The sequence below is a fragment of the Brassica rapa genome, chromosome A06 (assembly GCF_000309985.2).
Source record: "Brassica rapa cultivar Chiifu-401-42 chromosome A06, CAAS_Brap_v3.01, whole genome shotgun sequence".
NCBI lineage: Eukaryota > Viridiplantae > Streptophyta > Magnoliopsida > Brassicales > Brassicaceae > Brassica > Brassica rapa.
In genome coordinates, this window is record NC_024800.2 from 17450473 (window position 1) to 17478454 (window position 27982).

The following is a 27982-nucleotide window of genomic DNA, read 5'->3' on the forward strand; positions in this document are numbered from 1 at the left end:
TTCCCATTTGAAGCCTAAGCTCCGAATGGAAAAAGGAGATCGAGCGTTGCGGATCTAACGGATCGAGCGGAACAAAAGCGGATCAAGCGGATCTAGCGGTCTAGAACATATGTTTGAATAGTGAAATTGAATAAAAAATGGTTCAAAATAGTGTATAAATTTAAAATAATATATAATTTTATATTACTATTTTTTTTTAATGAAAGGTAGTTTTTTGTCAATTAATGTACAGCACATATTATAGCTTATAAAATATTTTAAGTTGTTATATATTTTAATAATTAAGTTCAAATATTTTGAATTCATTAAATATAATATTCATAATATATTTAAAAGGTTACATGTATTTTAGTTCAGGTATTAAAATTAATGATGAATATTAAAAATATTTTAAGAGCAATTCTCTCAAATAGTCTTTTTAAGTTTTTGTCACAAAAATAGTCCTAAAAATGATCAAAATAGCCTTTTTTATTTTGAAATTTTTAATATTTATTTTTTATTTTTTAAAATTTTAAACCCTTTCCCCAAAATTCACCCCTTAACTCTAAATCCTAAGTCTAGATTAGTTAACTCTAGGGTAAAAATATATTTTTACATTTTAATAAAACTTATTTTGGTCATTTTCTTTATTGAGGGTTATTTTTGTGAAAATAAACTAAGAAGGGTTATACTAGGGAATTTCTCATATTTTAATACTATGGTAGTCTATGCAAAAATCTTAAAATAAATCTGAAATACATATCAATCGAAAATTATGAATTAAAGTATAGCCTTTTTACTATAATAAACGATACTTAATTGTATAATGTTCTTTTATATCATGAATAAAAAAGATATATAGAAAATGGAACAAAAGATATGTATTGGAATGGAATGGAATGGGAAGTGGAACAAAAGATGGTTCCTACACCAAAGTAGAGCATCCATCAATTTTTCCCATTCATAAAATTTTGCAAATGAATTGAGAATAGTGGAAGAACCATAAGTAGTCTAATCTTTTTTGTCTTTTTGTTAAAAAAAGTGGAGGAACCACTTAGTTTATAAAACACATGACAAGAGGAGTATTTCCTCCACTTTTACTTATAAAACAGTTTTTAACTTTTTATTTATTTCTTTTCATATTTTAATGATAATGCTTTTTGTAACATATGTAAACATAATATTATAGTTTTTATCTTGTAAATCTTATTTCATTAAAATATTATTTAGTTTTCTATTTACACCATATTTATCATGTGTATCTTTAATTTAATATCATATTTTATTTTTAACAATCTGTCATTTAAAATTATTTTACATATAATACTAAATATATATTGATTTATATTGTATTACATATTGAAAATTTGTTAATAGCTACTACAATGTATAATTATTTGAAATGTTGAAATTTTTTAATTTAATATTATATTTTGAATAGAAATTTATATTTATTTTATTTAGAAATTATTTTATTTATAAAGTAAATACTTTTAATTATGAAAATAGAAATAGTAATATAAAATTTATCTAAATTATTTTAAATTTGTACAGTACTTTAGACCGTTTTTATCCATATTCACCATTCAAACATATGTTTTGTACCGCTAGATCCGCTTGATCCACTCTAGAACCGCTCGATCCGCTTGAACCACTCTTGTTCCGCTCGTTCCACTTGATCCGCCAGATCTGCAACGCTTGATCCACTTTTTCCACCCATAACCATAATGTATCTACTGTTACTAGTGGACCGTGAATTTGCTTCACAAAATAAACCACGTCTTGTACTGTTTGAACTGTCTCATTATTTTGTTAGAAACACAAGTGGATCATGTTCTTTGAGTTGAATCGGAATATGAAGGCAGTCGTACCACATTAGACGGAGGAACCATTTTTTTTTTTTGCTTTCCATTCAAACACTAGGATACGCGGGGTTTCGGACAAAATTGTTGTTTCATCTCAATATTTGCTAGAGTTATTTTAGTTGTGAATTTTGCGTTTTGGGTTAATCATTGTTTTTCAAGCTTTTTATTGTTATAAGATTACAGTTAACAATATTACAGTTGTGATGATGAACTGTGTAGGCATTGTTCTCCACTTATGAAGGATTAAACTGTGTTAGTAATGTGATTGATATAGTTCGTGGTATTGGTTATTGTGTCACTGAGACTTATTGTTTGTTTGTCTTTTTAATTTGTTTTTTGTACTATTGAGAGTACATAAATTATATTAAGGTTGTTGAAAGTACCTTTTGTTTATGGATATTTTTTTCTCTAGTTTAGTTGTATAAGTTGTGTTTATTAAGTAATAATTTTTAGTATCCTTATTATGTTTTTTATATGTCTTTTTATTTTTAAACTTGTTTCTTTTACCGGACATTTAAAACAAATACATGAAGACTTGTAGAAATAACTATAAAATGAGTGATAATTCTGAGTATTTGGGCCTTAATGGGTTTTAAACGAATTTATGTATTTCTCATAAGAAGTCAATAGCATTAGCCTGTTGACATTTGGCACGTAAGCTATTTTTATAAGACAAGAAGAGTGGACAGGTGGAGATGTTGTTGCCGCATTTGTGTCTGTCAGGATTGTCTCTTGTATCTCTTGGTGTGCATGTGTTTGTTTCTCTTTTATTTGATGGGTAACATGTAAACAAAAATCGTTATTAGTTGTATTTATCAGAGTTCGTAACTTGCTCTGTTTTTTGTTTAGGTGATTTTACTGATCTTGGTTGTCGTTTTCGTCTTCTTCGTAAGCATCTACGAAAGTAAGTTTGTAAATTGTTAAATAGTTGGCCGTGTAGTTTGAATTTGTTTAGCTGATTTGATGTATGTGTCGTTGAGTTTTAGTTGAGGTGATTGGTTTGTTATATTTATTTTGAAGTTTATTTGTAAGATTAGACAAAAAGAGAAGTGATCATTAATGATTCGTCTTTTTTGGGATTCTAGTTTTTGGTGTTTTGATTGTTTGGGTTGTTGTGGTTTCTTTTAAGTTGTAAAATAAAGTTTTGTGTGAAATTAGTTTGATAAGTAAGGGAGATAAATAGACGACCACATGGGTAGGAAAATTTTTGATCATTGATGTTAGCACAATATAGACAGTAATCTGGAGAGAATTTGTGTTGATTGTTTCTTACGGGTCAATAAGGAGACGGATAGCGACTCGAGCTGTTTCTTTGGTGAGGTCATAGTCCTGGACAGAACGGATTTGCCCAACCACATTTGCGAGTTTAAATATCAGTTATGATATCGAAACATAATATAAACCCAACTGCAATATGATAATATACATGGGAGTTCTAGGTTTGTGTTCGTAATCACTTGGAGATTGTCGAACAATCTAATCATGATTGGAGATTGATCTCAGGAACACCCGTAAGGACTTCATCAATAATGATTGGTGGGATAAAACAAATGAGGAATAGATGATCAATTATATTGTACATGCTTGAGCACCTAGCAACCTCAAAACGAACGACTTTCACAATGGAACCGGCTTTCAAAGATGGCATGTAATGATTAACACGTCCAGCAGAAATCAACCCATGAATCACGGAATCTGCAAATAATATTATTCAACAAAGAATCAGGAAATCAATTAAAAACAATAATGTTAAATAAGTATGATAGATCGAAGATTGACTTACCTTTTCATCAAGGAAAATAACCGTGATTCCCATAAACGCAGTGTCTTTCTTGAAGTTCAGGGAATCCCAGAAGCGGAGGAGGCCAGTGGATATGCTCTGACTACTTTGACCAAGACGGAGAGACTCGAAGGTTGAGTGACGAATGTCGGGGATGCCGGTTTGAGGAACTGGAGAGCCAGAGAGACATCTTCTAGAAGATGGTTAAAGGTAAGAGGAATCAATAAGTTTTGTGGAGATGCAAATTGGGTTCATCAAAGATGAGAATCATATATATAGGGTTTACATATGGGCTACAAATCAGGAACATTTATGATCAAACGATTTAAGATGGGGAGATGAAGAGTTCATAGGTGAAAAAACAGACTACGAACAGACACACGACACAACTTTGTAGCTTTTTCTTCATGTAACATGATGATCCTATTTAAAAATGAAACCCATAATACACTTGCATGCCCAGCCCTCAGAAGAACCGAAGAAGCAAGGGCTTCCGACCTTCATAAATATATATTAGTTTCGGCCATCAATGTACAAATTTTCTTTTAGATTAGTGGTATAAATTTTGGTGTTTGTATCTCAATAATCTGGGTTCGAACCATGGGTTTGACACTTTTTCACACTTTTTTAAAGTGTGACCCACCTGATGATAACGTGTCGCCTTCAGGAAAGAGTAACTCTCTCATTATAATATAGACTAGAGGGTGTCCGCGCTTCGCGCATAATATTGATTTATTGTTGTTAAGAATATGATTTTTTCGGATAATGTAATTATGTGGTCACTTTTATTTGTTAAAGGACATTATTTGGTGTTTTTATTGTGTTATGTAGTAGTAGTAGTGATATGTTAATATATTTTATCTTTTTTTTTCAATAATATGTTTTGTGTGCTTGTTAGTAGTCAAGTGAGCTTCTAATATAAAAATATATTAAATTTCAATAACTTTGTATTTATGTATTTGTTGATTCTAAGATAAAATTGTCTTTTATATTTTTCATATTTTTGAAAATTATAACTTTTAAGATATTTTTTGTCTTCTTCCCATATTTTGGCATTGAGCCGTCAACATCTATATATTTTGTTTATCTTTCTGGTATGCGGTGTTTCTCACCATCACCAAAAAAGACTCACCTCCTGCTCTTGTTCTTTATCGCCTTCTTCACCTTGAGACTTTTGGTATTTGTTGTAGATCGGGGTTTAGGAGTTTCCAGTTGTGCGGTTGTTTCTCGTGTCATTTTAGGCTGTTCCATTCAATATTGGATGCTCCTCTTCTTCCTTAGATTTCAGCTGATTTTAGAAACTATATCTCCTTGGGTTGGATCAGAATTTAGTCGTCTTTTGATGTTGTCTTTCTCGTTGTTGGCTTACCGTTAATAGTCATTGCTCGTCTTGGTTTTTAAGATCTTGTTTTTGGTGATTTGACTTCTATGCTCTTTTTCATAACTCGAGGACGGCACCAGTATATTGCTGATTTTGTTGGTGCTTGATACAGCTTCTTTGTGTTCTAGAGATTACTTTGTTTCAGATTTTATCTTTATATCCTTCTTTATTTCTATTTGTTCTGGCTAAGACACTCTATGGTTTGGTAAGGTAAGTTAGTCTTCGATCTTGATCTCTTTTCCTCTCCAGACCTTTATTAAGTTAGTATTACTATGACATTTTGTTTTTCTCAACGATTGTTGAGATTTTAGGTTTAAATTTGGTTATTTTGTGATTTTAATAGTTTAATAAAAATATAGTTTGTAAGAAATAATAGAAAACAGTAAAAATAATAAAATAGTAAAAGTTTATGATACTTTCAGTTGTGAATAAATTAAACATTTAAAATATATTTATATTATTTTACTTATTTCTTGAATTTTAGTGACCAATAAAATAGATTCTTAAACTACGATGAAGGGTAGTGTGAAAATGATAGTGCATAATTAGAAAATGATGGATTAAATTGTAATAATATAAAAGAAGAAAGATCTAAACTACAAAAAATAATATGAGGACATGTGTCGAAAAACCTCCCTACCACTTGTCAGAAAAAGGGAAAAGTCCAAATTTATATATATATATATATATATATATATATATATATATATATAGATTTGCATAGGAGTTTTTTTGAACTGTACATGGGAGTTATTGATCCAAGATTTCTATCAATAAAAAATAAGACGTGAACATGTCTTTTTCTGTTTCATAAAGAGTATTATTTTGTTATACATACAATGTCATTTTACAATTTCAATCTAGTTTATACTTATTTTAAGTTTAATATTAATTTTTAAAAATATATTAATTTTTTTAATAATTTTATTTATTTCAAATACTATTGGTTAAATATGTATAATTAACAAAATACATACATTGTAATCATTTTTTAATTTATGTGAAAATGTTAAAGTGACATTTTGCGAAACCGAATGGGTAATAATGTATTCTAGGTACCACGGAACCTTCATCAGACATCCACTTTCCGCTTCAGAATCAGAATCGGAAGCTTGTGGAAGCTTTCAGAATCTCGATTCCAAAACGTTTTCAAAATAACCTTTTTACAAATATGTTGGAAGCTTACTTCCGCTTTGGAATCACGCTTCTGTTTCTAAAACCCAATATCATAAATAAGTAAAAATATAAAATTATGTTATTATGTTTATATTTTATATTAAATCTAAAATTTAATATTATTAAATTAGAAAAAACATACAAATATTAAAAATTTATCTTTGTGCATAATAGTTTTTAAGAGATCTTGCATATATATATTCAAAATGGTGTGTCAATTATTTGTGAGATATTAAAAATAAGTAATTTGATTAGTTGGATAATATGTTATTATAAACTTAATTTGTTAATATTTTTACAACTATGTATGAAATCAGCTTAAGGATATAAAATTACTAAAAATGAATTAGTGATTTTTTTTAATTCAAATTATATAATTTTTAGTCGTATGTTTTATGAAATTATTCTTATATTTTTAATATGTATATATATATATATACGTTTCCAATACGAACCTGCTTCTTAATCTTCTTAAAAATCTTTCTTCCGTGTTTTCATACGATTCCACTTACGTATATCTGGTTCTGATTTCATGTAACATAGACGGTAATAGATAGATGGCTAACAACTATGTTTTGGAAACATTATCAAAGACGTATAAATAATTAAAGAGTATAAATATTTGATATTACCAGTTAGCTTCCCTTGAGCAGTTATCCTTAAACAACTTTGTAAAATTTAGACCAATCAGGTTTTCTATATCATTGTTAATAGTCTTAACTCATTGATAATGTTTTCCTCATACAAACTTTATAAATACCACACCAACATAAAAAAATGCGTCCACCAACACTAAGTCCAAATACATATGACTGCAACGAAAACATGAGAATATAGTTTCATAAAATTATTGGATAAGGGTTTCTCAGTTACTCTTGAGTAAGCCGACTCATGCAAGTGGGTAGAAAGCAAGTCTGGCCAAACCACACATTCCTTCTGGTGCATCAACGTCTCTCTTGATTCTCATGTAACCATTCTCTCCCCAAGATTCTCCCCATGAGTTCTTCACCAACCAGTACTTAGTCCCTTCTTCACTTATCCCGTAACCAACAATCGCAACCGCATGACTCATCTCCGTCCCGCATTCACCATCAAACACCCCACCTGAGTAGTACTTAAACGCATCCCCTGACCCATCTATCACCGTGGAAACAGGCTGTTGCGACACAGCTTTTAGCAATGCTTCCTCGTCATTACTTGGAATGGTTTCGTATCCGCTGATTGTAGCAGCAAGGTAATCAGATGATTGGGTGTTTGAACCACATGTCTGTTGTGATCCCTGGTAGGGATAGTTATCTTCTGTGGTGATTCCTTGATTGTTGATTATGTACTCGAAAGCTTTCGACATAATCCCTCCGCCGCATCCTTTGTTGTAGTCTCTGCTGCAATCCACAAGTTGCTGCTCTGAAAGCGATATGAGCTCTCCCTTAGCAATCTTTGTTATGCCTTCCACAGCCGCCACGGCCGAGAAAGCCCAACAACTTCCTGTGGCATTTTCATGATTCGTTTTCTATACATTTTTTGAATGTAAAGAAGAAAGAAAAAAAACGACCATGCCATGTAGCCTAGTGGAGTAGTGGTTCATATGTCGTTTGTTACTATATTTGGAATTAAAATTGAACTAGGTTCTCATAAGCGTTTTTAAAGAGTGAATTATCTTTTTATGTAGAATTTAATTTAACGAAAACCAAATATTTAACTTAGTTTTTGTTTATATTTATAAACCAGTTTGATTTTTATGATTCGCTTTCCATATTTTTGAAATGTAAAGAACAAAAATATAATTTATGGACCTACCATGTAGCCTACTAGTTTTTTTTTTGGAATGAAATTCATGTTGTTAAAAGAATAATAAAGAGTATGATGATGATTAGTTACCACATTGGCCTTGGTACTTAATGGATGTAACAGCCCCCTCCTCTCTCCAATCCATGCTTTCACCGGTTTCACTGACATCTTCATATCTATACGACAACGTTTTTTCTGAATTTATACTGGTCATACCTTCCGGTACCACTAGCCCCATGTACCTCGCCCGAAACTCCTCGTCGGTGAGATCAGAGAATTGGTTGACATCCAACTTGAACGTTATGTTTGTATTCATGTTGAAGTTCTTGACGAACTCCACGTTCTTCTTAAAGATCTCAAACCTATTTGTTTTTTCAGACTCATCGGAGTAAACACGATGGAAACGAGACATCCATTGCTCATGTTTATCCGTGGCAGTAGAAGCTTCAAAGAGTCCCCCACGAGAAGTGGCTCCTGAAGTTCTAGAACTCAAAATAATTGCTAGGATCAAGATAGTGATCGAAGCCATTCTTGCAAAGAGAAAATGTATGAAATGTTTTTTTTTAATTACAAAAAGGTATGGGTTTGTATGACTTTGCCGATAAAAGTGTATTAGAAGGTGGTGTTATATAGACTATGAACTGCGTGGTGGCATATTTTCTTGAATTTTCTAACGCAAGTTTTGCTACAATTTCGTTGGTATAATTTCTATACGATACGAAGTCAAGTAAATGGCCAACAATTTCAAAAGTGTTAGCGCAATCTGCAAACGTTTTCTGGGGGTTGGGCCATAATTTCCAATGGAGTAGCGCATATCATTCGCATTGTTCGGTCCAATTATTTATCCGACGGTGAATCTTTTAATCGAACCTCATGATAACGAGGCTTGGTAAAGTGTGTAGTCTGATTAGCTGGACTTTTTTTATCCTAAACATTGTTATACAGGACTTTGGGAAGTGATAGCTGAATCACACATTAGTTCATATATATGACAATAACACTTTTCCTTTTGAATAATAAAATCTTGTGTTCCTATAACAATATAGGACGTCGGAAAGGTCAGTTAGCTTTTTATTAGATTAGGTAAGATTATTTATGTTTGATTTGAGTTAATATGTATAATATATACACTTAAACATATAGAAAAACTTCGAATTTGAAACCTTGGGGTTTTTTCACTTCTCTATATTCTAGAAATCGTATAGTAAGCGAATCTGACATATAATCAGTAATGTCTTTGTTGTAGTAAATAGCCCAAAAACAATACATAACTATATATTGTAAAAAAGTAGCATTGTTGTAGGTCGTCGTCCTATATGGTCGGAGTCCTTGCATATGAACCCTTTAAGTTCTTTTAAAGTCATCTTAGGAGACTTACATATTCAACATGTTGTGGTAAGTACCAACTAATTGTACGTATGAGTTTATTTTGTTCTTCTCTTTAGACATGGGCGTTCCGGTTCGGATCGGGTTTTTCGGATTTTCGGGTTTATGCTCCTAGGTCCAATACTAAAATTTTATTAGTACGGATCGGGTTCGGACAATAACACTTTGGGTTTGGTTCAAAATTGTATTGCATCTTAAAACCCATAAAGTAACCATATATCGTTCGGATCCGGGTTATATCGGTTCAGTACGGATATAACCGAAGTAAAAATAAAATTTTAAAACAAAACATAAAAAAACACCTAAATTAAATAAAAATTTATCTATCACACATAAAATTACTAAAATAACAATAAAAAGTTAAATCAAGCATGAAAACAAACATCATTTATATACAATATGCATTACCTTATAGAGAATAGACTTGTTATTTCAATGAGCAGACTATAAAGTACTTATTTATAACTGATTGTATACTTAAAGTATTTTATAAAATTTAAATATTTATATTTTATATATCATATTACCACAAATATTGAATTTAATAATTGAAAAACATATATATTTCAAAATATTTATATTGACTATTAATTTTGGATCTTTCAGGTTACCCGTTCGGGTTCGGTTAATAACACTTCGGGTTTAGATATTTTTTTATACCACCCTACATGACCCGTTTAGGTATTTTACATTTCAGATCGGATAACGGATCGAGTTTTTTGGTTCGGGTCGGGTTCCGAATTTTATGCCCATGCCTACTTCTCTTCAATCGTCTGGTCAAGGAGCATAGCTCCAAAAATGTTTTAGATCCGGTCTAAATCAACCAAAATTCTGTTTGTTGACACTACAGTCTACAGTAATAAATAAAGCTCTAATATGGGTGGTGATGCCTCCACAAACCTGGAAATCCCGATTAAATTTTCAATCTGTTTTTTCGCCTACTTATTCAAAACCGGGTTATAAAACTCCGATGAAAATTAATAGTCAGCGGGACGTATAACAGGTTCGAAGTGGATGTTCTGTTATTTAAGTTTGGGCTAATTTTTTTACAGCTCGATGTTAATTCATTAAGGGGCTGTTTGTTTCATCATTTGTCATCTCCATCCAAATGATTCATTTGTATGATCTATTCAGATGATTTATTCAGATTTTTGTGTTTGTTTGTTTGTCCATCCACATAGCTCATCCAGATGAATTATCTAAATAGATCTTATGTTTGTTCTTTTATTTTTATTTTCATTCAAATGAGTTTAGTAAACAAATTACCAAAATACCTTTTTGTTGATTTAATCATATGATATTAATTTTAACTATATTACATTTAATTATTTAGTTTAATATATTTACATTATAATTATTTTAAAATTAAGAAGTTTTCTTTTTGCGGTTTGGGCGGGAATAAAAAAGATTTTTCGGTTTTGGCGGGAAAACAAGATTTTCGGTTCTGGCGGGAAACGAGATTTTTTGGTTTTGGCAGGAAAATACAAATTTTTCAATTTTGGCGGAAAAATACAAATTTTCGGTTTTGGCGGAAAACACGTTTTTTGGTGGAAAAACGCGTTTTTGCGGTTTTGGAGAGAAATACGTTTTTGCGATTTTTGCAGAAAAATGAAATTTTTCGGTTTTGGCGAGAAAACGAGATCTTTCGTTATTGGCGGGAAAACGCGTTTTTGCGGTTTTCGCAGTTTTGGCGAGAAAACACGTTTTTGCGATTTTGGCGGGAAAACACGTTTTTGCGGGTTTGGCGGAAAACGCGTTTTTGTGGGTTTGGCGGAAAAACGCGTTTTTGCGGTTTTGGCGGGAAAACGCGTTTTGCGGTTTTGGCGAGAAAACGCGTTTTTGCGGAAAAACATGTTTTTGTGGTTTTGGCGGGAAAACGCGTTTTTGCGGTTTTGGCGGGAAAACACGTTTTTGCGGTTTTGGCGGGACGTTTTTGCGGTTTTGGCGGAAAAACACGGTTTTGCGGTTTTGGCGAGAAAACATGTTTTTGCGAGAAAACACGGTTTTGGCGGGAAAACGTGTTTTTGTGTTTTGGCGGAAAAATGTGTTTTGGGGTGTTGGCGTGAAAACATGTTTTTTGTGATTTTGGCATGAAAACACGTTTTTTGATTTTACACGTTTTTGCATTTTTGACGGCAAACATACGTTTTTGCAATTTTGGCGGGAAAATACATTTTTGGGGCTTTGGCGTGAAAAATGGTTCTTAATTTTTTGCGGGAAAAACTTGTTTTGTAGTTTTGTTAGTTTTCGTATGTGACAAAAATGATATTATGTTTAGGTTTGTAATTTGTGAATTACATTAAGGGCATAATAGACATTATACCATTTTGAATAAACCATCTCCATTCAAATGATCAAAACTGGTTCAGCTGAATGGACTTTAAAATTAAGCCTAAATTTCCAAAAGTCATCCGGATGATCCATCTAAATGAATTGCATTTTTTTGTGTTTAAACAAACAAAACTCTCATCTTCATCCAGATGACTCATCCAGATGGAGAAACAAACAGGCCCTAAGTAGTTGTAGGTCATGTGTCGATGTGATTCATTTCTATGAACTCAATCAAAACTTACACCACATGTGAATACAAGTATAGTCTTCGAATCATATTAAGATGCTAGATATTGAAAGCAATCTTAGAAAATGTCATAAAAATGTAATTATGTAAAAAGTATTATCTTGGATAATTACTTATTTTTTATTTTATTACCAAAACATAAAAACAAAATTTAAAGGGATTAGTGATAGTTCATTGATATTAAAGTTGAGAGATCTGTTAAATTTTAAGAGTTGAAAATTTTGTTAAATTTGTAAAGAGTTTCAAAGATTCTTACATATTAAAATTTATGAAATTATTAAAATTAAGAGAAATTAGTGTGGATATACTCAGAAACTCATATAATTTGTCATATATCATTGTTTCTTTTTAATATTTTTTATGACTATAATATATTTATCTCTATCCCTCTCTCTCTTTTCTCTTTTATGTGTTCTAATCACTTTACCTCTCGTACAGATTCTTCAAATCATCTTCTAATTCAACACAAATCTTTATTTTTTTATTCTGATTCTTTTGACATCCATAATGCTAATCTTATTATCTCACTCCAATTCCAATGTTTCTAATTTCGACTCACAATCAACTTTTAGATAATATATACGTTAGTAGGTATTTTATTACTTACCTGCCATTATTTAGATTTTTAATGGATTCTTAATCGATACATGGAGTGTTAGCTGTTACAAGTAGATTTAGAGCTATTCGATAGATAACTAATTAATTGTTAATAGTTTCATTAACTGATATATGATTTGTTAGTTGATACATTTGTTTGATACATAGATTGTTAGATGATACTGAAATTATTAGCTGATATTTTAGTTGGTATGTAGATTGTTAACTGCTATGTAAATATTTAGCTGATAGATCTAGAGTTACTTGTTTTCTATAAAGCATGAGGGCATTTTCGTCTGCACAGTATCAAAAAGTTACTCCTTTTTGGGTTATCCATAATTATGGGCATTCAGCTAATTTGGACCTTAATTGGAGATATTCAACATATTGTCTCTAAAATTAATACATTCTGGAATAAAGTTAAACCACTTAAATTTTGAACCACTAATATATCTTTTGGAATACAGTAAGTAGTTTCCATTCCTTTTCATTATGAATCTACATAGACAATTTAATAGAGATGACTTCTCAAAATTTATACATTGATGATGATCCTCTAGACACAATTTGTAAAGTGATTTTTAATCAAGTTAAAATTCAGTGGATAGTTAAATATCTGAAATTTGGAAGTAAAATTATTAAACGGTGTAAAGAACAGTTAACTAAGTTTTCAGTTTGTTTAATTTTCTTAATATCACTTTTTTTTAATGAATATTAAATTGGTATTCATCAAAAAAAAAATTTACATCCAAGTGTTTCAGTATCTAAATAGACTGTTTCTTATACTTACTTTTACTTTCTACCGCCAAATCAAAAAGAAAGAGTTCCTCTAAGCTTTTTGGGTCCATTCTTGCTGTTCAAGCTAAGCTTATTTCTTATACTCTTCTCGACAATCTTCTTAAACACTTGGACCTGAGTATGAGGCTCCCCATGTCTTCTTCTATTTCTCTCCCTCCACTACGCATGGATGGCGCTTTGCATAGCATATCTAAGACTAAAATCTTTCTCCACTGCCACATTATTGTTCGAGACAATCTTCTTGACTTCAATCCACTTAGGAGAGTAGGATCGTTTTAGAATTACTTTGGTGAGGTACTCCCACACTTCAGAGGAGTATGAACAATCAAAAAACAGATGATCTCGTGACTCCGGAGAAGAGTTGCAGAGAACACACCCTTGATCCACCCCATTTGTCCATCGCGACACTCTGTCCATGGTTTATAGGCGATCCAACATTGCTAACCAAGTGATAAATGCAAATTTGGGCGTGGCTTTTGAAAATCATACCCCTTGAACCAATTACATTCCTCTTTCACCTCTCTTATAAGACATCAGGTCTCTTGTGGAGAGAATTGAGTCTTATAACCAGCGTTACTTCTCCATAGACTAGTATCACCTTTCTCCGGATCATGTGTTAGCCTCAATACTTCTTCAACCTTGTTTAGCATATGTGTTCTCTGGCGTCTCCTTCTCCCATCAGTAAGTAAAGCTTCTTCCACTGTTGCACTTTTCCTGATTCCCATATCAGTAACACCTCTGTCTCCTAACAGCTTGTATATTACACCTAGCTCAGACCAGCAATCATACCAGAAGAAAGTGTGTCTTCCATTACCTATCTCCACTTTATAGAAGTTTTGATTTCTATCCCGAAGCGTTAAAATCTTCTTCCACATCCAGGAATCCAGCTGACTCCTACCATTCAACTCCCAAAAATTCCTCTGTTTAATCAGATTCTTATGAACCCACTTACTCCATAAAGATTTTCCTGAAAGTATTCTCCAAATGAGCTTCAACTCATTTACAACGTGTATTTCTTTCAGTGGTCGGAGTCCCAACCCACCCTCACACTTTGGTTTGCAAACCTCCTTCCACGCCACCATTTCACCTGAAGTCTGTAACTCCGGTCATGTCCAGAGAAAAGCAGAGCATAGACACTCTATCTCTTTTAAACATTTTCCAGGAAGTCTATAGGCTGACGACCAGAAGTTGATTATACTCATTAGTTTAGAGTGGATCAATTGTAGTCGTTCTGCATATGAAAGGCATCGAGTAGTCCATGGGCTTATACGAGATCGTATACTTTCTATCAGTGGAAGATAGTCATGGTACGTCGTCCTCTTCGTCATCAGCGGTAAGCCAAGATATCTCACATGGAGCTCATCCTCTGCGAATGGGAATTTCTCTAAGATAGAGATGCGTGTATGTTCTGGGACACCCGCCATATAAACTGTCGATTTCTCAATGATGATACTCAGACCAAACCAAGTGGCGAACTCATAAAAGACAGATATAGCACCCTCTATTGAATGTTTCGACCCCTCTACAAAGACCATCAAGTCATCCGCGAAGCATAAATGAGTAAGGTATAGGGACTTACACCTTGGGTGGTACTGAAATTTCCGATCCTCCACTGCTTTGTCGAGTTTTAGTGAGACATTCATACATAGCACAAACAAGTATGGGGAGAGTGAGCAACCTTTTCGTAATCCCCGACCAGCTAGCTCCCCATTGACCTGAACTGAGAAGGAAGGCGTAGTAATGCATAACCTGTTCCAGTGAATGAACACTTCAGGAAATCCCATAACCTTTAGACTTTTCAGTACAAAATCCCATTGAATAGAGTCAAAAGCCTTTGAAATGTCGATCTTCATAGGGCATCTTGGACTGATATCAGCTTTGTGGTAATCCTTAACCAGTTCAGTGGCAGTAGGAAATTTTCCATCAAGAGTCTTTCCTTGATAAACGCATATTGGTTCTCAGTGATCATACTCGAGAGCACCACTTTGAGCCTATTAGCAATAATTTTGGACACCACTTTGTACAACATATTGCAGCATGCAATCGAGCGATAGTCTTCCATACATGGTGCTTCCGTCTTCTTTTGAATAAACGCAAGAATGGTAGAGTTGATTCCTTTAGGCTAAAATCCATCTGAAAAACCGACTGAACAACAGTACTGAAGTCATGAGCACGTGACTTCACTGATCATGTTCTGAGCTTGGCGAGTTCTGACTGAGTTATGGAATGTCTTGTTATTCTGATCTCCCACGTCTAACCAATGAAGTTTTGATCTCTGTTTGAGAAAATCCTCTTCTAGACTAGCAACCTTTAACCAATTTTCATACGCCTCTACTTCGTCCTACATATCATCTTGCGATGAAGTAGTTAATGTTTTCTTTTCTTTCTCACACAGAAGTTGATAGGCTTCTCTAGCTCTCTTTGATAAATCCCCCAACTGCTGTCGACCAATATCACTTATCAAAGGTTTCAAGGCCTTGAGTTTTTTCGAGAATCTAAACATGGCAGAAGTTGAATGGCAGAGCTTTTCTCTGGAAGACCAATATTCATCCATTATGGGAAGAAAACTTGGTAGCTTACCAATGGCATTTACATATTTGAACGGACGTTTAATCTTGGTTGTTCCTGGGATGAGTTTGACTCTGCATCTCATATGGTCAGAGCAGCCCCCAGCCTCAAAGACAAAGTAAGCATTAGCGAATTTGATCTATGCCACATCATTTAATAGAACTCTATCCAGATTTTTGCAAATTATTCCTTCATCTCTTTTGTTGCACCACGTAAATAGAGGTCCTTGATAACAACTCATATCAGTGAAAGAGCAATATCGAGCCACCATTTGAAAGTTCTTCATACCAATAGGCAGAATAGGATCTTGGGAGTAGCCAGAGTGTTCTTCACCATCCAAAATCTCATTAAAGTCATCCATTAGCATCCAAGCTATGTTCTGAAAGAGAGGGGAGCTTTAATGATTATAAATCCTCTCATAGCATCTTTCTCTCCTCAACTCCATTACTTGCATACACAAAGGTGCAAAAGACTCCTCTTCATTCTTTAAACATACTAAGCAAGTAATCAGTTGGCCTGACTTATATACTGGATTCATATGGACTGTATCCCTTCACAGAACCCATACTCTCCCTCCTTGATTGTGTTCATAATTGACCACTGAAGACCAATCCCTGAAAACCGATTTAATAATCCCTACTGATTTACCCTCATTTACCCTTGTCTCCAATAGACAACCAAACAACATATATTTACCTTGTGTCTACTCTTTTACAACTGAATGTTTAAGATGTTTGTTGAAACCACGAACATTCCAAAAGAAACTTGACATTAAAGATTTTTGCGAGAGGAGGACCTAGTACTCATTGCCACCGGGTTTGCACCTGATAGCTGAGCTGTGTTCTCCATAGCCTTTGTTTTTTTTTTCCTAGACTCACGTGGTGGCAGTTCATTATGAACTGCATCAGTCATGGACATGTTCCCCAACTCCTTTATTTGAATGTTTGTAACTCTGTGTTAGAGAGATTTGTCTCAGATACTACTGTCTCTTTATTATATATCTTCTCCTCTTGAATTTCTCCTTCTTCCTCTTCATCTAGAATGAGAACAGAGAATTTTAAAGCTGAGATGATTAAATCTGTTTGTTTCTCCGCAGTATAGCGCAATGGAGAACGTCCAACCTTTCCAGGCAAAACATTCAGCCAATTCTCATTTACCTCTTCTCTTTTTTATTACTTTCCTGATCATTTTCTTCGATCATTGACTTTCCTTGCCTCTCCAGCTCTTCAATGTCACTTTCTCAAGTGTCTGCATCATCTTGCACTTCTCTTTTTTTCTCTACTGCCACAGTTGTTTTGACTCTTAGGCGTAGTTACCTCCCTTGTTTCCTCTGTTTCTTTCTTTTTAATCACACGTACTTCCTCCTTATGTCCCCATTTATCACACAAACTACACCTCGATGGCAGCCATAGATAGATAAACTCAGCAGTGAATTCTTTCCCATTTTTCTTAAACATGATTACTCTAGGAAGGGCCTTAGTAACATCAACATTCACGAACACTTTTGCTTCCTCAAAGGATGAACAAGCTATCGTATCAAGATGAAGTCTCACTGAAAAACATACAAGACTTGTGACAAAACTGAGACCTTACCATGAAAACATGTGAAGTGGTACATTTTTGACGTGGGGATTGAGTCTTCTTCATACTTCTCATCTTCCGCTTTAGGCATCCATTTAGTTACCACCATTGGCACACCCGTAATATTCTACATACCTCTTTTCACGATACGCTCACGAGATTTTGGGTTTTTGACCTTAAATTTTATCGTAGTAGAATTGACTTCAAATACCTCTTGTTTTTTTATGAAAAATCACCATAACTCCAAATCTTATTTAGGATCATATGGATTTTTGCTACGTGGGGAACTGAGTCCAAAAGTTTTCCAACCAAAAAATCCTCACTTCATCTGAGATTTCCACAAAATGTAATTAATCCTTCGTTCACACATCAATTTCACACTTCTTTAAACTCTAATTATCCTGTGCTACAGAAACTCAACTCTAAGTAGGCTTTGTAACTTGCACCGACTGAACCGTCACCAAGTCCTCCCTTAGGGCCTCCAAACTTGCCATCGAATTCACCGGAAAGTCTTGCCGGCAACGGCAGGAAGCCTTGCCAAAAACGAAACCTCAAAATCCTAGACCGATCAAAAAATAGCCAAAACCAAAACGGTGTGTTTTAACTTCTTTTTTCTTCCCAATATCACTTTGTTTACATTATCTAACTTATGCAACTCAACTTTGACTCTATACAGTTTACAACCGCTACATAGATTAGTATAGAGCATCTACACTAATATGAGGATAGTGTGTGTGTTTTGTCGAGAATAGTGATGGTAGTTAAGTTTCCAATGTGTGTATAGTGTAAAAGTTGTATTGTATCGAAAATGGTTGATTTATTACACCTCCAATACCAAGGAAACCAGAACCGAACAACAACAACCCATCCAGTTCTTTCTATAATCTATACAATCCGGAAATTAAAGATGAGAAAAATAACTTACAAAAAAAAAAAAAATTCTTCTTTTGTTTGTTTGGTTTTTGATTTTGGAATGTTTCCTCTTGGAAAACAAAATGCTCAATACAATAGAGGTAGGTACCTTTGTTTCCAGTTCAGGTGTGTTTTGTCTTGAAACGACAGAGTATGATTAGGTTTGAATTTGCAAAGTTAGAAGTCACCTAATAGGTCTCGAGCTCGAGCTTCGAACAGTCACACCGTGCAAGAACTTTGCATATCCCAAGAAACTCAGCTTTCCATCAGAACTCCGGATCCAATCCTTGAGCAGAGGATGCGCATTTGGTCCCAAACTCATCTCCTGCATATGCGTAAAACCCAAGATTCATGAGAATGATCGTGGTGTTACGGTACTCTATTGAAGTCTCAACATACCTCAGCGAGTTCTTGGACAGAGATGGCTCGGCTTCCTTCACGTTCGAAGTCGTCAAACGCTATAGTTGCGATCTGTTCCCATTCTTCAAGAGCCTCTAGTTGATAAACGCTAACCGCAGCCGCACAAAACTCTTCAAAATCAAGTTTCCTATGTGCTAAGGGTTGCATCTAAGGAAGAAAAAGAAGGGTATTATAGATACAGTTATACAGAGACTAGACAATGCTGAGACTCAAGAAGATCCATGTGCTAGTGCGTGCGTACCAAGTTTAAAATGTCAGGAAGCCTAGATTCGATCATAGCATCCGTAGCATATCTTGTCAAAGCCTGCATATTACCACAATAGTTTGAAACTAGGCAGTTTGAATTACCAACTTAAAGATTAGTGCTAGAAATCACACACTGACCGTAGTGAAATTGCGAAGATACAAGGCTCCATCTTCTGGTTCCAGGAGCATGAACTGTGCTTTAAGGAACACGAGTTCTTCTTCTGGTATAGCTTTGGATAGAGACTGTGGTACCAAGTGACATCAAAATAAATATTTACACAAGCAACGAATGGATCTGATCACATATGTCAGACTGGTTACCTTAAGTGCTGCTCTTCTGAAAGGTGAAGCACGGATATAAGACTTCACCAATTTGTATATCGAAAAATCAAGAAGCAAACCAGGGTTTTCATCTCGAAGCCATGGATGAGCTGCAAAATATTTTAATCACACTCATGTTTTTTTTCATTTCACCTATCAGTGTCTCTAGTAGGCATGGGCATTCGGGGTCCCAATCGGGTTTCGGTTTTATCCATTCGGGTTTCGGTTTTTCGGGTTTATCAAAATCAACCCCATTCGGGTTATATAAAAGTTCGGTTCGGGACCGGTTCGGGTTCTATCGGGTTCGGGTCGGGGTTAGTAAATCTTCAAAGAACCGGTATAACCCATTGTACTTTCGGGTTTGGGTCCCAATCGGTTCTTCGGTTTAAAAATACCTGATTTGTACCTATTTTGTAACTAAAACATAAATAAAATCGGTTCTTCGAATTTAAAATACATGATTTGTACATATTTTAATAGCCAAAACATAAGTAAAATCGATTCAAAAATAAGAAAAAACATCAAACGTGATCATTCAAAATCAAGCGAAAGATAAACATAGTTAGTGATATAAAGAAAACCATATAAATGAAATCATAAAACAAAAAATAAGTTCTCATGAAATGAGAAACATTATTCAATAAAAACAAAACCAAAATCTAAAAACTTCAGGCATCAACCGCCACATTCCACCATCAATCTTCATTTGATGTAACAGATAATTATTTTAGAAGTTCAATAATATCTTAAAGTATTTTTGATACATATTAAGAATTAAGATCATATTTGGTAGAAGTTTTTTTTGTGATTTTAAATGTTTCGGGTTCTATCGGATATCCATTTAGGTCCGGGTTCGGTTCGGATAATACCCATAACCCAAAATACCAAAAAACAGGATCCATTCGGTATTTATGTCGGATTCGGATCGGTTCAGATTCATTTTTATCGGATCGGGTTCGGTTCGGATTTTCGGGTTCGGTTTATTTGCCCAGCCCTAGTCTCTAGTTTATAACACTGGTGAACAAAGAATTTACCTAAAGCTTGAGCAGCCGTCATTCTTTTCCTATGGTCTTTATTAAGAAGCCTTTTCACAAATTCTTTAGCAATAGGAGATATAGAAGGCCACGGCAAGTCTTCGAAGTTAGGGTTCGCTCTAAGCACACAGCGGAAAATAGCAGACTCGGTTCGTCCGTAAAAAGGTCTACTCCCACAGAGTAGTATGTACGATATGACACCGATGCTCCATATATCTGCTTCAGTGCTGTAATTTCTGTGGAGTACTTCAGGTGCAACATAGTATGCACTTCCTACCACATCGTTCAGACGCTGATCTGATTAAAAAAGATCAAACACAAAACACACACCATTCCATCATTTGTCAGTTCCCTAATTACAACTCTACAAGCAGAGAATCAAAGAGGAACAAAGTCACTACCGAATCTGGAGAAATCAGATAAGCCAAAGTCTATGACCTTGAGTACTGCATCCTCGTTTTTGCTAGTAAAGAGAAAATTCTGAACACAAAAGAGTAGAGAGTTTGTTTAAGAAACAAGAAACAAGCAACAGCGACTTGTGATATTCTTCATAGTGGTGGAAGTAGAAGGTGTACCTCTGGCTTCAGGTCACGGTGCACCACACCTTGAAGATGGAAAAAAGCAGTTGCAGATAGAATCTGAACAAGGATACGCTTAGCATCTGCCTCTGGATACCGACCACCTCTGCAGTAAAAAAGATGTAGTCAGTACAGGTTTATACATCCATATGCAATACACAGCTAAGCTAATTAACCTGATTATGCCAAGATACAAGGTGGAATAGTTTTGTTTACCTCGCCAAAATTCTATCCAATAGCTCTCCACCTTCACATAACCTATAACCATATTACATGGTAAAATATCAAAATCATTTTTCAAAAAACCATTGGTGTATATAACAAGTCCAGCGTTCATTGCTCTACAAGAAACTACTTGAAAAGAGACTGTATGTAACTTCAGCCCAAAAAAACAGCCATCATTAGAGAAAATCTTAACCATTGGTACTACTATATAACAACTCTAATGTTCACTGCTCTAGAAAAAAAACTATCTTAAAGGTAACTGTATTATGAAACTTAAATTCACAAAAGCAGTCATCATTAGAGAAAATATAAACTGTCCTATATAACCCAAAAATTCATTCAAAACCTGAACACATTGAAACACATTAATAAAAGCATAACAAGAGAGACATACTTACTCCATAACAACAAAGACATTCTCCGCATCCTCAAACACATCGTAGAACTTAACCATATGTCTATGCCCAGACAGAGCTTTCAGCAGTTTCACCTCTCGACGAACATCTTCTACGGATAGAGCTGATGTCATCTGAAACAGAACAAAACCTCACTTTATCAAAAAGAACATATCTATGATCAGTACATGTTCCAAAGTCAACATTTCAGACAGAGAGACAGACCTTGGCTTTAGCAATGATCTTGACAGCTACGGTTTGTCCTTTGATCTTGCCTTTCTTGGCTTTAGCCCAACAAGTATGACCAAAATGCCCTCGACCAACCTCTTTCCCGAGCTCATACTTCCCTTCGAAGTTCTTCGAGAATCCGAAGTTCTTATCTAACCTCTCTCCGCCTCCGCTTCCGCCGCCTCTTCCGTGATCATCGACTTCTTCACTCTCCTCAGGGATCGGACCGTCTCGAGGCTGCGGAGCCGTACCTCTTCTCCGTCTCAGAGCCGCCATGATCGGTTTCGCAGGCGAAGGAGGCGGGAACGGCCATTTGAACTTTCTTCCCGGAGTTCTCGCCGGTGACGGAGCTACTCCCGCCGGCAACGGGCTTTGAAATGGGCTGATGGTGTAAGGGTTGACTTCGGAAGAGGAGGACGCAGCCGGAGAATTGGGAATTGAAGTCCGGCGGTTGTTATCAGTATGATTCGGAAGCTGCGCGGCTCCGGCAGGGATATCTCCGTCGTTATCTTCGACGGTGGAAATGTTCCGGCTGTAACAGTGACCCATCGTTGCCGGAACGCTGAAGTCAAAGTACTATGATCGGTTTAAAAAGTCAAAGCATCGGACGGTGAGGAGAAGAAGTTGAAGAGTAAGCTTTAAAGAGATCAACAGAAAAAGGAAAAAACAAGGCGATGATTGAAAATTAATTAAATCGGAAAATAAAAAATAAAATAAAAAGGGAGTTGGAGATTTTAAAATTAAAAAATAACGGAAGAGAAGGCGTTGAATGCCGGTGGTTTGCTAAAACGACAGCGGAGGAAACGTGACTCCTACGACAGCCATGTTACGTGTGAGTGACAATTATGATTTACTTTCTGTGTTGCCTTCTGAAATTTCCTGCTGTAATTAAGTAACGAAAGGACAACACAAAATAAGCGTTATAGTGGTGTTAGACATTGATAGTATCGAAATTAGTAGTAGATAACTATTTATAAGAACAAAAATGTTTAAATACAAAATCACAAATGTCTTTGGCAGTTTTTAACTAAAAATGTTTATTTGCCAGTCACATGATTTTTGGGAGGGATTTAACAAATGATTATAGTATTAAAATCCTTTTATGGAACTATCATTTTATGGAATAATATGATGTAAAATAGTTTATTACATTAATTCAAGGAATTTTTTTGCAACTTGTCAATTGTAAAAAAATAAACAAAATCCAAAATGGTTCACTGCAATTTCGATGAAGAAGAAATATGAAGAAATATTTCATTTTTATATTTTTATTTATTTTATCTCATTCATTTTTATTCTATATACTATTTATAATTTACCAACATACTGTAGTTTGACTTTTTTTTTTTGCTAAAAGATATTAGTTTGACAATTGTTTGACCCTGGGCACAATTTTAAACTTTTGTGGAATATAAAGGTTTATGTAATAACGTATTATTTACTACATTGTATATTATAAATAAATGTGTGTGAGGGACAATATGTGTTTTTTTGATAATCATGAACCAAGACTTACTAACTTTCACTTTCAGATAGTGTACATGTGAAAATGGAAAACAAATGAATACGGCTACCTACTAATCCACTCAAATACAACCGGTTAAGTCCATTTGGTACAAAATTGTGGATGTTAGAATATGTTTGACATCGAAATAGTCACGCTGTTTGAGCATTGAAGAAGTCTAATTTGGTAATTGGTTGGTGCTCTCACAAAAAAAGAGAAACAACTTGGGTCAAATTAATACATATAATATAAAATAAACTATCTTTGATCGTCAATCCGGATCAATTGCCTGACCGATTGGCTAATTTAGTATTGCAGAACCTCATGAGCACGGTTTTCTTGTCGTACCAAAAGTAACCATGCGATTGCAGATTGTCGTTATGAAATTACAATCACTTTCTAACCAAATATAATTTTGGTTCGTCGTTATCTAAACTGGTCTGGTTTGATGTCTGCATTGGTACGCTTCGTGGCCGGAACCTAGCCACGGCTGAGGCAGGTGCTTTTTTTTTCGTAGTAGTTTATTTTATTATTTTAAAATTCTTTCTTTAGTAAGAAGAAATATAGAATCATGAAAATAAACATGAAATAGCTAAATTTCTCAAAATAATTATCGGAACAAAAACTTACAAAACATTTTTTTTCGGCAGAAACTGTAATCTTTATCCTATGTAAAAGACTCGTGCTGGAAAAGCATGTGATGCCAAAGATAATACAAAGAAGAACAAAAATCAAACTAGACCCGAAACAGACAAGATCAAAGTGAAATAAAGATAGTAAAAATTGCACCAAATGTCTTTAAACCGTTCATAAAAGAAATATCCAAAAGGGCATTTCGACAATAATAATAACAAAAGGAAAAACAGTCTTTGGTTTTTGAGCGACTCTATAGAAAGGAGAAAGTTAAAAGAAAGTTGTTCAAAGATACCGGGCAGGCAGGCAGGGCTCTGCGACTCCGAAGCAAACTTAAATTTAAAAAGACTTAAAAACATTTTGATATATATATATAAACACATAACGCCTCAAGTACCTTCTTCTTCTTCTTTAGACTTCTGCTTCTTTCTCTCTTTCTCTATAATAGACTTGATAATTTCAGTTGCACCTCATGGGCGGTGAATGTGCGGCCTCACTGGTGTCTTTGATGGGCTTACCCTTTTAAACACAACAAATAAAATGAACACAAAGATGAATACAAGATTCTCCAAATTCTGCAATTAATTTATGTAAAAAGATGTCACATTTTATGCAAATGAATCGTAAATAGAATGAAGTAAAGGAGCAAGCAATCTAACAACATTTTCATTAGCTTCAATTCAAATTTGCGTTTAGTGACGCCTAAAAAAAGCGACATAAAGGGGAGCAAAAAGAATGAAAAGATAAAAATCTTTTTTACCTTATTGGGAGTGCGCCCAAGACCATACCACTGCAGTGAAGTGCAGTAATTGCACTATCCGCCTGAGACATCAGAACAAAGTATTGAATTTTCCATTAACAATCATAGTCCATAGCTGAAAAGAACCTTTATCAAAGTGAAACTAAAAGATTAAAGTTTGAAGCTTGGACTCCTTTATGCAAACTCCATATTCAAATTTATGCATCTAACTCTTGAGGTTCAGAGAAGCTCAGAGACATTCTTTTAAAAGTAAGAAGCTTTATGCAATGCAGTTGCAACTGAAACTATTCAATCACCAAAACAAAAGTCCAAAACGGGAACAAGCTAACTGCAAAACTAGGCAGGGAGAGAGAGAGTTACCATGGCAAACTCAACAAAAGCAATGCGGGTATGGTTGTGATAGTCTCCAAGCCTCAGACGAAAAACCTACAACATATATATATATATAAAAATATATATATATTTGATTGTAGAGCAGAAACAAAAAAAAAATACACAATGGTATTCCAAAACCAAATCCTTACCTCTCCGCAAATCATTTCAAAGAAGCCTTTCAACTCAACTTGACTAATCTGAAGTATTTAAGAAACAAAAAGACATTGATGAATGTTAGTTTCTCCAAAGAGCTGAGCAGATAATGGTAAAATGTTACCCGCTTGTCAATGTTGGTACAGTAGACAGTCCTCAAGCACATCTCACGCTCACCCTCAGACTGAGAAAAAGAAGCATCATTATGCCTCAAGATTTGACTAAAACTGTTTAACCAATGATCATGTGAGCTTTTTACCCGGGGAAGGAAAGTGGGATTAACAGGGGCAATAGCGGTCTTGGAAGGAAGCACCTTAAGAGGGTAAAAACCAAGCACTGTTCCTGACATGCTCAAAGCAGCTCTAGCTCCCTCTGCAGCAACATGTAATTAAGTAATACAGTACTGTAAACGAATCTCAACTACTAATGAAATCTACCTTCATTGGTGAACTCAACGAAGGCGAAACGAAGGACGGAGTTTGGATCACCGCACACACGACAATCAACAACCTTTTGATTCCCCAAAAAAGATCATATGAGGAAAACAGGTAATCAAAACATTCTAAACATAGCAAAGATCTACCTGTCCACAATTAACAAAGACACCTGCTAGGTTCTCCTCAGTAACCTACAGACAAATAAAGTTAAGAGAGGTTATAAAATAGATTCCTTTACGAGAAAACAAAAAAAATGGTAACGGAAGGCAATAGTTTATTTTTTCTTTACCTGATGATCGATATCAGAGACATAAACAGTTCTCTTGATTACATCTTCCTTCTGAGCCAAGGTGGTTCTTTTGTTCACTCTTCTCCTCCCTTGCCCAAAGCTCCTTCTCTGCAGCAACCCGTAAAATGAGAAACACAACAATTGATATCCAAATCAACAGGAAAGTTTTGCACATAATCTGAAGAATGTCAGTCAACACAGTTCACAAAATGACATACCAAAAAGGAAACAACAGCAAATACCCTATAACTTAACAAACCCACACACAAAGTAAAAACTGCATCTCATACAATGATTGATCAAGCGATAGACTCATCATAGAACACGCAAAGCTCGAAACTTTCTGTTATCTGTTAACACACACAAAAGCTTATTCAAACCAACAAACACACACACACACACAAAAGGTCAAAACTTTACCCTTGTGGCGAATTGACCATTTCCATCAGCAACAAGAGGCTGCGCTGCGAAACTGTTAGTAAACGCTAACCCATTTCTGGAAACCCCAGATTGACTTCGAGCAAGTGAAGGAGGAACAAACTCCTTCGCCATCGGATTGAGCTTCGAGAACGCATCAGACAGGTTCTTGATCTCACTCTTTACACCATTTGCGGTCTGACCCTTTTGGACAGTCTCATTGGTCCGATCGTCGGAGTCTGGAGTCGGAGGATCCGATGAGGAGTCGAGAGAGGAATCGGATTTAGGGCTCTGATCATCAGGACAGGAGGGATTGGTCTCGGTAGCTGAAGAAGCAGTGTTGTTGTTGTCTAAATTGTGACCAGAAGAGTCCACTTTCACACCAGCATTCTCAGCGACGGCCATGATCGGACCAAAGAGTTGAAACAAGTTAGGAGCTTGCAGATGTCTCGATCAATGTTACTCCATAGACCCAACTTTAAAGATCAATGAGCGACTGAAACAAAGAAGCAAATTTTGATTTTTTTTTTTTAAATTGGGAAATAATTAGAGAAAGAAAGTAAAAATGAGAAACCTTGGAAAAGTCCAAGGGATGTATATTACCAATATACCTTTCTCTCTTCATGATAAATGTTTGGCTGTAAATTCTATTTCCATCAATATATTTCCCTCTTTTACTGTTCCTAGGAAGCTTCCTATTTTTCATTTTCAATTAAGTTTTTAATTAAATTAAATTAGTTATAAATAGTTGTTAATTAAAAGTTCTGCAATCCACATTATCAGCGCACTCCCCTCTAAACCTAATAAAATATAAAATATTATAATTTATTATGTTGAATGTCTTGAATTACAAAAATCTCATATCAATATTTTTAGTATTTATAATTAAATAATGATACTTCTATATATTCAAACATAGATATAAGTTGAGAACTTTATGTTGAAAACTTTCCATATAAAATGCACTGACTTTTTAATTGAGTAGTTTATATTTTCAATGCATATGTTTGATAGTTTTCCTACTTTTATCTTTATTCTTTTATTTCATTGATTAACAAAATCAAATAAGACAATATATTAATCATGAATGCATGTAATAGATTAACAAATCAAGTACGTAGAACTGCGTCTCATACCAAAATTCTTTTACCAAAACTGTAATAGAAGATTTAATAATTTTCTTAGTATGTGAAGAATCTTTGAACAACATATAAAATAAAATGAATGGAAGTATGTAGTATATCAAGAAGCATATGATCGTTTTGAACAACTTTGCACTATTGCTGCCCAAACTCTATCGTTGATCTAATGGGTGATGTTAGAGCTAATACATCCGGCTGATGTCTTATTCACTTGTTATGTTCGAGTTCTCCTTCACTCTTTGTATGCACTCTCGGACATCAATCCCCTCGTCCTTTCGTGCATGAGAGCAAGCAAATCAAAACATAAAGCAATGTGATAGAGAAGTAGGCATCATATATCTTAGAAATATGCCATATGTTCGTACATGAGAGCATGCAAATCAAAACATAAAGCAATGTGATAGAGAAGAGTAGACATCACATTTCTTAGAGATAT

General features: G+C 34.5%; 3 protein-coding genes across 3 annotated transcripts; all 3 read right to left on the reverse strand.

Annotated features, from left to right (window-relative positions):
• Window positions 1-1147: 1147 nt before the first annotated feature.
• Window positions 1148-10757, reverse strand: LOC103873491 (macrodontain-1). The gene is made up of 2 exons (XM_009151903.3): window positions 8060-10757; window positions 1148-7666 (listed from the first exon to the last, which is right to left on the reverse strand). The coding sequence occupies exons 1-2, from the start codon at window positions 8496-8498 to the stop codon at window positions 7071-7073; spliced, it is 1035 nt and encodes a 344-aa protein (XP_009150151.1). The 5' UTR covers window positions 8499-10757; the 3' UTR covers window positions 1148-7070.
• A 1579-nt stretch (window positions 10758-12336) lies between these two features.
• LOC103873490 (CDPK-related kinase 6) lies at window positions 12337-23859 on the reverse strand. Its single transcript, XM_009151902.2, has 11 exons — window positions 21834-23859; window positions 21612-21742; window positions 21205-21246; window positions 20986-21094; window positions 20812-20890; window positions 20411-20707; window positions 19377-19486; window positions 19194-19298; window positions 19051-19113; window positions 18789-18956; window positions 12337-18714 (listed from the first exon to the last, which is right to left on the reverse strand). The coding sequence occupies exons 1-11, from the start codon at window positions 22383-22385 to the stop codon at window positions 18574-18576; spliced, it is 1797 nt and encodes a 598-aa protein (XP_009150150.1). The 5' UTR covers window positions 22386-23859; the 3' UTR covers window positions 12337-18573.
• A 264-nt stretch (window positions 23860-24123) lies between these two features.
• On the reverse strand, window positions 24124-26976 carry LOC103873489 (polyadenylate-binding protein-interacting protein 10). Its single transcript, XM_009151901.3, has 10 exons — window positions 26408-26976; window positions 25988-26095; window positions 25845-25889; window positions 25699-25771; window positions 25521-25633; window positions 25386-25445; window positions 25258-25305; window positions 25094-25159; window positions 24734-24795; window positions 24124-24492 (listed from the first exon to the last, which is right to left on the reverse strand). Exons 1-10 carry the CDS (start codon window positions 26807-26809, stop codon window positions 24444-24446), a joined length of 1026 nt encoding a protein of 341 aa, XP_009150149.1. The 5' UTR covers window positions 26810-26976; the 3' UTR covers window positions 24124-24443.
• Window positions 26977-27982: the final 1006 nt, after the last annotated feature.